We start from the raw sequence: 10036 nt of genomic DNA, 5'->3' as shown, positions 1-10036 counted from the left end.
CCCTGGAGGTGGGATATGTGGCCCGGAGATTGTGAAATTGTGAATTGTATCGGAATTCCCGTAAGGATGAGAGGAACTGTGAAGGACAAAGTGCCATGGCGGGGGTTCGTCCGTCCCCGGCCCCACCGAGCCCGGGAACCTCCCAGAGGCGCGGCTCGGAGCAGCGGGAGCGACTGAACGGGGCCTCGGGAAGGGCGGAACCGATCCCGGCGGGGACCCCGCACCTCCGCCCCGCCGGGCCCGAACGGGGCCCGGGCCGGCGAAAGGACCCCAGAAGGCCCCGCTCAGTGTCGCACGGAGTAGGCGGAGCCTTTCCCCGAGATCACCAATCAGAGCCCGATGCTCTACCACGCCCCCTCAGTTCAGCCAATCGCTGCGCTCCACATCTGGTGGCGCGCCTGCGCGCGCCATGCACCGCGAAGGCCCCCAAGGCTGGGCTGTCCACAGTACTGCCTGTGCCGCCCCGCACACCGGTCATCCCGTTCGCGGCCGAACCGCGGCGGACACAGCCCCGGGGAGAGTTCGAAGATCTCGGTGTGCAGCCCCCGCCCGGTTCGCGCTGTTGTCAGCGCTCCCCACCCGCCTTTCCCCGCACGGCGGGTCCGGCAGCGCTCGGGACGGCCCGGGGCGGGGCGGGCGCGGCGGGGCCGATGAGGCCGCCCGGGGCGCCGCGGGATGTGGCGCTGGAGGTGCCGCCCGCGCTGAGCGGCCCCGCCGCCACCATGGGAGCGAGCGCGGCCGCGGGGCTGCCCGAGCGCCTCCGCCTGCCCGTCTGCTTCCTCGGCGTGTTCGCCTGCTACTTCTACTATGGCATCCTGCAGGAGAGCATGTGAGACGCACCGGGACACCGGGGCGGAGCGGGGACGGGGACACGGGGGGACACGGGACAGGGGTTTGGGGCTGGGGCGACACGGGACGGGGACACCGGCGAGGGGCGCGGGACCAGGGGAACACCCGGGGCTGGGAGGAGGGACCGGGGCAGACCCGGGCAGCCGGCGCCGCTCCTTCCCGTGCCACGGGATCGCTCCCCAGTGTCACCGGTGCGGGTCCCGCTATGTCCCGGTGTCACTGGAGTCCGTCCCGGTGTCACCGGTGTCCCGCTGTCCGTCCCGCAGCACCCGCGGCCGCTACGGGGAGGGCGCGAAGCAGGAGAAGTTCAAGTACGCGCTGACCCTGGTGTTCATCCAGTGCGTGATCAACGCCGCCTTCGCCAAGCTCCGTAAGTGCGGCAGCCCCGGAGCCCCGCGCCGGTCGTGGCGGGGCCGGGGCCGCTCCTGAGCCGTCCCCGCGTCCCTGTCCCCGCAGTGATCCATTTCGTGGACGCGGCACGGCCGGACCGCACGCGGGGTTGGCTGTACGGGGCGTGCTCGCTGTCCTACCTGGGCGCCATGGTGTCCAGCAACTCCGCCCTGCAGTTCGTCAGCTACCCCACACAGGTGAGCGTGGGGACACGGGGACAGGGCTGGGACACGGGGGGGACACATCCAGGTACGGGACAGGGCTGTGACACAGCTACCCCACACAGGTGAGCGTGGGGACACGGGGACAGGGCTGGGACACGGGGGGGACACATCCAGGTACGGGACAGGGGGACAGGGCTGTGACACAGCTACCCCACACAGGTGAGCGTGGGGACACGGGGACACGGGGACAGGGCTGGGACACGGGGGGGACACATCCAGGTACGGGACAGGGGGACAGGGCTGTGACACAGCTACCCCACACAGGGACAGGGGGACATGGGGACAGGGTTGGGACACGGGGACATGGGGAACACAGGGACACAGCTACCCCACCCAGTTATGGGGCACAGGGACATGGGGACAGGGCTGTGACACAGCTACCCCACACAGGTATGGGACAAGGGGACACGGGGACAGGGCTGGGACACGGGGGGGACACATCCAGGTATGGGACAGGGGGACAGGGCTGTGACACAGCTACCCCACCCAGGTATGGGGCACAGGGACACGGGGACAGGGCTGTGACACAGCTACCCCACCCAGGTATGGGGCACAGGGACACGGGGACATGGGGACAGGGCTGTGACACAGCTACCCCACACAGGTATGGGACAAGGGGACAGGGCTGTGACACAGCTACCCCACACAGGTATGGGGCACAGGGACACGGGGACAGGGCTGTGACACAGCTACCCCACCCAGGTATGGGGCACAGGGGCACAGGGACAGGGGGACAGGGCTGTGACACAGCTACCCCACACAGGTATGGGGCACAGGGACAGGGCTGGGACACAGGGACATGGGGAACACAGGGACACAGAGCTACCCCACCCAGGTATGGGGACAGGGGGACATGGGGACACAGGTACCTCACCCAGGGGTATACAGGGATGGGGGGGGACACAGCTCCCCCAGCCAGGTGGGCATGGGGACAGGGGGCACATGGGGACAGGGCTGGGACACAGGGGGTCACAGCTACCCCGAAGATGGGACCCTGGCTGTGACCCTGAGGGGACCTTGGCTGTGACACTGGTGGATCCTGACCCTGGCTGTGACCCTGAGGGGACCTTGGCTGTGACACTGATGGATCCTGACCCTGGCTGTGACCCTGAACTTGGCTGTGACCCTGAGGGGACCTTGGCTGTGGCACTGGTGGATCCTGGCTGTGACACCAACCCTGCCATTTCCTGGGGTCACTTTTGTGTCGCGGTCCCTGCTGGGGGTGCAGGGAGGGCTCTGAGAAGGGACAGAGCTCCCCAGAAATGGTGGCAGTGTCACCTGCCAGGGACCTGGCGTCACTGACATGGGGCTGAGCCCTCCCTGCTGAGAGGTTCAGCTGCCCCAGGGGTCCCTCACTTTGGGGTCTCTCACTTTGGGGTCTCACTTTGGGGTCTCTCACTTTGGGGTCATTAATGGACCATCAATGCCCCTTTTCCTTTCCCAGGTGCTGGGCAAGTCCTGCAAACCCATCCCAGGTAAAGAATTGCCCATTTTTGGGGGGTTTGTGATTTCTGGGCCTCCCTGGCAGAGCCACCTGGGGCTGGGCTGGCATTCCAGGGAGGGCTTTGGGATCAGGTGGGGACATTGTGTCACCCCAGCCACGATTTGGGAATGACTCTGTGGGAGTTTAATTCCTCTGAGAGGATTTTGGGGCAGGTTTTGACCTCTTGTTTTCCTAGTGATGCTGCTGGGGGTGATTTTTTTAAGGGTTTAATTGCTGTGGGTGGATTTAGGGGCAGTTTCTGGGGGTGATTTTTTAGGAGTTTAATTCCTGTGGGTGGATTTAGGGGCAGTTTCTGACCTCTCTTTTCCCAGTGATGTTCCTGGGGGTGATTTTTTTAAGGGCTTTAAGGGTGTTTTTGATGTCTCTTTTCCCAGTGATGCTGCTGGGGGTGGATTTTTGGGGCTCTAAGGGCATTTTTGATGTCTCTTTTCCCAGTGATGTTCTTGGGGGTGATTTTTTAGGGCTCTAAGGGCATTTTTGATGTCTCTTTTCCCAGTGATGTTCCTGGGAGTGGATTTTTGGGGCTTTAAGGGCATTTTTGATGTCTCTTTTCCCAGTGGTGTTCTTGGGGGTGATTTTTTTAAGGGCTTTAAGGGCATTTTTGATGTCTCTTTTCCCAGTGATGCTGCTGGGGGTGATTTTTTAGGGCTCTAAGGGGATTTTTGATGTCTCTTTTCCCAGTGATGCTGCTGGGGGTGACCCTGCTGAGGAAGAGGTACCCCCCAGCCAAGTACCTGTGCGTGCTGCTCATCGTGGCGGGGGTGGCCCTGTTCCTCTACAAGCCCAAAAAAGGGACAGGGGACACCGAGCACGTCTTTGGCTACGGGGAGCTGCTCCTGGTGAGTGCTGGGACTTGTGGGGTGGCACCTGGCAGGAGCCCCGGGGACTCAGGTGGGGTTTATTCCTGGAAGAAATCCAGGGTTTCAGGGGGGATTTACACCTGGGATACACCTGGGCTCCCAGTTGGGATTTACCCCTCACCTGGGATAAATTCCAGGGTTTCAGGTGGGATTTGCCTCTTACCTTGGATAAATTCCAGGGTTTCAGGTGGGATTTGCCCCTTACCTGGGATAAATTCCAGGGTTTCAGGAGGGATTTACACCTGAGATACACCCCAGGCTCCCAGTTGGGATTTACCCCTCACCTGGGATAAATTCCAGGGTTTCAGGAGGGATTTACACCTGGGATAAATTCCAGGGTTTCAGATGGGATTTACCTGGGATACACCTGGACTCCCATGTTGGATTTACCCCTCACCTGGGATAAATTCCAGCATTTCAGGTGGGATTTACACCTGGAAAAAATTCCAGGGTTTCAGGGAGGATTTACACCTGGGATACACCCTGGGCTCTCAGGTGGGATTTACCTTCATCTGGGATAAATTCCAGGGTTTCAGGAGGGATTTACCTGGGATACACCTGGGCTCCCATGTTGGATTTACCTTTCACCTGGGATAAATTCCAGGGTTTCAGGTGGGTTTCACCCCTTACCTGGGGTAAATTCCAGAATTTCCACGGGGATTTACCCCAGGATACACCTGGGTTCTCAGGTGGGATTTACCTGGGATAAACCCAGGCTCCCAGGTAGGATTTACCTGGGATACACCTGAGCTCCCAGGTGGGATTTACCTGGGATAAATCCAGGCTCCCAGGTGGGATTTACCTGGGATACACCTGGGTTTTCAGTTGGGATTTACCTGGGATACACCTGAGCTCCCAGGTAGGATTTACCTGGGATACACCTGGGTTTTCAGTTGGGATTTACCTGGGATACACCTGAGCTCCCAGGTGTGCCTTGGGGCTGCAGCAGCCCAGGTGTGCTGAGAGGAGCCTCCTGCACCCTCCAGCCCCCCTGAAATCCCTGTTGGTAACAGCTGTGAAAGGGGAATTGCCATTTTCCCTGGGGAGAGGAACCAGGGCCTGACCGTGTCCTCTGTCTGTCTGTCTGTCTGTGTGTCTGTGGGTGCCCAGCTGCTGTCTCTGACCCTGGATGGGCTCACAGGGGTGTCCCAGGACCACATGAGGGCTCACTACCAGACTGGCTCCAACCACATGATGCTCAACGTCAACCTCTGGTCCACGCTGTTCCTGGGGGCAGGTGAGGAGCCGGGGCTGGGCCTGGAACCTGCCCTGCCCTGGAGCCCTCTGGGGTTTGGTTTGGTTGGGGATTTGGGGTTTTTGTCATGGCCCAGCCCTGGGCTCCCCTGCTCCAGCTGGGAGCACAAACTGGAGCCCAGGAGGGCTGGGAGCTGCCCCTGGCACTGGAGCAGCTTGAAATTCCCTTCCACACCAACCGTTCCAAGATTAGCGCTCCTGATTAATTGCTGGGCACTGTTCTGTTGGAATTTGATCCCAGTTAATGATCTTTCCTTCACTAATTAACCAGGAGGGCGATTGCTGCTGCTGCTGCCGGTGTTTCCTGCTGGAGTTTGTGGGGTTCAGTGCCTGCTTTGGGGGTTCTGAGCCCAGCCTGACCCCTCGAGGGTGGGATCCCCATCCAGGCTGCTCCTCCTGGCTGTTTTGCAGGGATCCTGTTCACGGGGGAGCTCTGGGAGTTCCTGAGCTTCACGGAGCGTTATCCCAGCATCATCTCCAACATCCTGCTCTTCGGCCTCACCAGCGCCCTGGGCCAGGTCAGGGACGGGATTTTGGGTTTTGGGTGGGCTTTGTTTCTCTGGGAGGGGCTGGGATGGAATTCCCAGGGGGGAGCTGAGGCTGGAGCACCCTGGGATGGGGGACGGGGGAAGGTGTCCCTGGATGAGGGGCTGGGATGGAATTCCAGAGGAGCTGGAGCACCCTGGGACAGGGGAAGGTGTCCCTGGATGTGGGGCTGGGATGGAATTCCCAGGGGGGAGCTGAGGCTGGAGCACCCTGGGACAGGGGAAAGGTGTCCCTGGATGAGCTCCAAGGCCCATCCCAGGTGTCCCTGGACGAGCTCCAAGGTCTCTTCCAGCCCATCCCAGGATGGCACAAACCCCCTCAAACCCAGGATTTGGAGGGATTTCCTTTGGGATTCGCCCCTGGCTGCCCGTGCTGGCAGTGCCAGTGACAGGGGCTCTGTTCTGCCGGGGCAGAGTTTCATCTTCATGACCGTGGTGTACTTCGGGCCGCTGACCTGCTCCATCATCACCACCACCCGCAAGTTCTTCACCATCCTGGCCTCCGTGGTGCTCTTTGCCAACCCCATCAGCCCCATGCAGTGGGTGGGCACCGTCCTGGTGTTCCTGGGTGAGTCTGGGGGCAAAATCCAGGGGGTCCCTGCCCTGGGAGCCCCTGCAGGACCAGCGGATCCATTCAGTCCCTTCCTCACAGCTCGTTCCGTGGGTAAATCTGGGGATGTTGAGCTGATTTTTCCCCAAATTCCCATCTCCCTGCTGGTCTGAAGAGCTCACAGCTGCTGTTTTGTCTCCTGCCAGGCCTTGGGCTCGATGCCAAATTCGGGAAGGGCGTGAAGAAGACGTCGCATTGAGGTTGATCCCGCAGTTGGAATGGACTTTTAATTTATTGTCTTGTACCTCAGAATCTGGTGTGGAACTGGACTCAGGACAGGGAATCAGAAGGAAACCGTGTGGAATTTATTTTTGGGTTGAGCTTGGTTTGGTTTTTTTAATTCTAAATGGTCTCTAAAATGTAATCCTTTAGTTTGAGGTGTAATTTCGCTTTTTTTTTTTGTGTAATCAGAGCTGCCCCCTGAGCCGAGCAGCAGCAGCAGCAGATCCTTGCCTTAACAGGAAAACACAAATCCTTCCTATCTTTAATAAAGAAAACCAGACAATGGCTGCTTCTCCAGGACTTTTGTTGGGGATTTGGGGGGGCACCCAGCTTTGCTCTCAGTCCTTTGGGGTGATTCTGGGATTAAAGGAGGCACCCCCTTCCTTGTGGGGTTTTCCTTGGATTTTCTCCCACTGGGATGCGTCAGCAGGGAAATCCTGAATGTGCCTCAGGAAATGAGAATTCCCCAAATTCGGGGCAGCTCCTCTCCCATGCCCTGGGATGCCCAAGCAGGAATTCTCTGGGCTCCTCATCCCTCCCAAGAACCTTTGGGATGTTCCTGCCTGGATCCAGCTGTCCCTTGGAATAAACCCCAAAGGAACAGGGTGGGATTCAAGGAATTTCCATCCTCTGCTGCTTAAGGCACTTTGGGAGAGGAATGATTCTGTTCCGTGGGTTTTGGGCTCTGCTGCTTTTTCCCATCCCAAGGCAGGGTTTGGATTGAGGGGTAACATCAGCAAACTCCTGCCAGAGCATCCAGGGAAGGGCAAAAGGGATTTTAATTCCTGCTGCCAGGCCCTGTTGGGTTTATTCCCAGCAAGAAGTGACTGAGGGAGCCCCATCCAGCCCTGGGGTCCTGGCAGCTGTCCCAGGGTGGGGCTGGATGGCATTGAAGGTCCCTTCCAGCCCCAACCATTCCAGGATTCCCAGTGGAAGTGCACCCAAGGGACAAACCCCAGTGCCCAGGCTGCCCACAGCTCTCAGGCCTTCACCTGTCCCAGCTTGGACCAGATCTCCAATTCTAGGGATGCAAATCCAGGGAAATCAATGATTTTGGGGTTTTTCAGCGCTGGGAGCTCCCTCTGCCTGTGCAGCTCTGGGACCAGGATCTCTTTCCCAGCAGGGATTCTGGGGCAGGAGTGAAGCTCTGGAATGTTCTGGGCAGGACATTCCCAAAGGGAATTCCGGGGGATGTCCCCCACGGGCAGGAGCGGAGTTTGTTGGAATTTGGATGCCTCGGGCCGAGCTGAGCAGCTCTGAACCCATCCCAGTTTTCCTCCTTCCCGGCTTTTGTCGGCTCCAGGTCCCAATTCCAACCACTCCGGCCGCAGTTACCGGCAGGGGGAACTCTGCTTTAACCATTCCCAGCCAACGCCGGGAGAAACCCGGCCAAAAACCAGCAAGAAGCGGCTCCTGTGCCACCCCTGCTCCAGCCGCGCTGCTGGAGCAAATCCGGATTTTTTTCCCCCCATTTTCATTGTGTTTAATCCAGCAGAGCCCCCTGGAGCCGGGCTGGGAGCTGAAATCCTGCCCTGAAATCCAGAAATCCGCTGGAATTCTGCTTTGGGGAAGGACCATTCCCACTGGAATTCTGCTTTGGGGATCATTCCCTCTGGAATTCTGTCCGGGGGACCATTCCCACTAGATTTCTACCTGGGGACCATTCCCACTGGAATTCTGCAGGGGGATTGTTCTCTCTGGAATTCTGTCCAGGGATCATTCCTGCTGGAATTCTGCCTGGGGAAGGATCATTCCCACTGGAATTCTGCTTTGGGGATCATTCCTGCTGGAATTCTGCCTGGGGAAGGATAATTCCCACTGGAATTCTGTCCAGGGATCATTCCCACTGGAATTCTGTCCGGGGATCATTCCTGCTGGAATTCTGCCTGGGGAAGGATCATTCCCAGTGGAATTCTGTCCAGGGATCATTCCTGCTGGAATTCTGCCTGGGGAAGGATCATTCCCACTGGAATTCTGTCCGGGGATCATTCCTGCTGGAATTCTGCCTGGGGAAGGATCATTCCCACTGGAATTCTGTCCGGGGATCATTCCTGCTGGAATTCTGCCTGGGGAAGGACCATTCCCACTGGAATTCTGTCCGGGGAAGGACCATTCCCGCTGGGATCATTCCCTCTGGAATTGTCCCGGGAAGCTCCATCCCAGGCCGGGAAGGGGAGCTGGGACCAAGGAGCTGAGCCCGGCTCCTGCAGGAGGAATTTGGCAGCTCCGCTCCCTCTCCTTTCATCCCCGCTGCTTCTCCTGCAGCTCCAGCAGCAGATGGCTGAGAAAAAAAAAAAAAAAAAAAAAAACAAACAAAAAACCCCCAAATGTTTGGAGAGGGAGGTGGAGGGGACTGAAATTTTGGATGTTTTGTAGGGAGGGAGATAATCCTGTAAGTGATGATTTTCTGGTCACAGGAGAGTAAAGGTGGGTAAGGAATTGTTGTTATTCCCTCGGCATCTTGGTGTTCCTTTGAAATACCTCGAGGATGCTTTGGGGACAGCAAGGAAAGGTTTCCAGGCCGGTGAATGATTTGATGGTTTAATGATTTGCTTCCCTGCAGGTTTAGTTTAATTGTCCCCACACTGAATCAAATATTGGGATTTTCCCTTCGTAAACTCCCAGTCTGGAGCCCCCGGGAGGGACCTGGAGGCAGCCCTGGGGCAGGAGCAGAGGCCTCTCCCCGTGGGCAGCACAAACCTCTGCTCCGAATATCCCAGACCCTGAATATTCCAAGGCCATAAACCCCTCGTTGGGTAATTTGTTTTGTGGTGAGCGTGGCTGGGAAAACAAAATCCTGGAATGGTTTGGGCCGGGAGGGAGCTGGGCTGGAGGCTGTGCTCCCCGAGGATGAGCTCCTGTTTGAGGGGAAAACTGCCTGGGGATGGATTTGGGGGATTTGGGGACAACACTGTGGCCCCTCCATCCTGCAGGTGCTGAGGTTTGGGGAGGGGGAACAATCCCACAGCAGGATCAGGTTTTAATGAGTGCGGGATCAAAAGCAGCCTGGAAAACAAGAGCAGCCTCATCAGGAGCCGCCGCTAACGAGCACCAAAGCCCGCTCAGGGCCGGGGGAGCTGCTCGCTCACCGTTGTCAGTTTGAGGGCTCAGTTCCTCCTCTCCTCCAAAATCAGCTTTGATGCCTCTCCAATCCAGGTAAAAATAGCAACCCAGCAGATTCCCTGCGAGCGAAACCTCCAGGGCAGGGTTTGTTTTAAGCGGTGTTTGTTTTCTCCCAAACAAAAGTGGCTTTTAATCATAGCAGCCAGGACTGAGGAGAGGCTTCTGGTGGTGCTTGGGAAGGAAATCTGGGTGGGAAATGTTCAGAGCAGGGAGCTGGGGATGGTTGGAGAGGGAGTTGTCCCTGCAGAGCAGCAGGAATTCCCTCATGGAAGGGCTGGGTTGGTCCCTGTGGGTCTCAATCCCTATGTCTCAATTTGGGATTTTTGTGCCTCCATCACACAATTCCAGAGTGGGTTTGGGATGGAAGGACCCCAAAGTTCATCCAGATCCATCCAGGGCCACCTCCCTCTGTCCCAGGTGCTCCAAACCTTGTCCGGCCTGGCCTGGGACACTGC

The 10036-nt window shown here is 58.3% G+C and overlaps 1 protein-coding gene across 1 annotated transcript; it reads left to right on the top strand.

Annotated features, from left to right (window-relative positions):
- Positions 1-647: 647 nt before the first annotated feature.
- SLC35B1 (solute carrier family 35 member B1) lies at positions 648-6743 on the top strand. Its single transcript, XM_059489097.1, has 9 exons — positions 648-829; positions 1116-1219; positions 1306-1436; positions 2908-2938; positions 3649-3806; positions 4938-5064; positions 5493-5599; positions 6041-6194; positions 6383-6743. The coding sequence occupies exons 1-9, from the start codon at positions 651-653 to the stop codon at positions 6433-6435; spliced, it is 1044 nt and encodes a 347-aa protein (XP_059345080.1). The 5' UTR covers positions 648-650; the 3' UTR covers positions 6436-6743.
- Positions 6744-10036: the final 3293 nt, after the last annotated feature.

The sequence above is a fragment of the Ammospiza nelsoni genome, chromosome 26 (assembly GCF_027579445.1).
Source record: "Ammospiza nelsoni isolate bAmmNel1 chromosome 26, bAmmNel1.pri, whole genome shotgun sequence".
Taxonomy (NCBI): domain Eukaryota; kingdom Metazoa; phylum Chordata; class Aves; order Passeriformes; family Passerellidae; genus Ammospiza; species Ammospiza nelsoni.
This window is presented reverse-complemented; position numbering and strand designations above follow the sequence as displayed.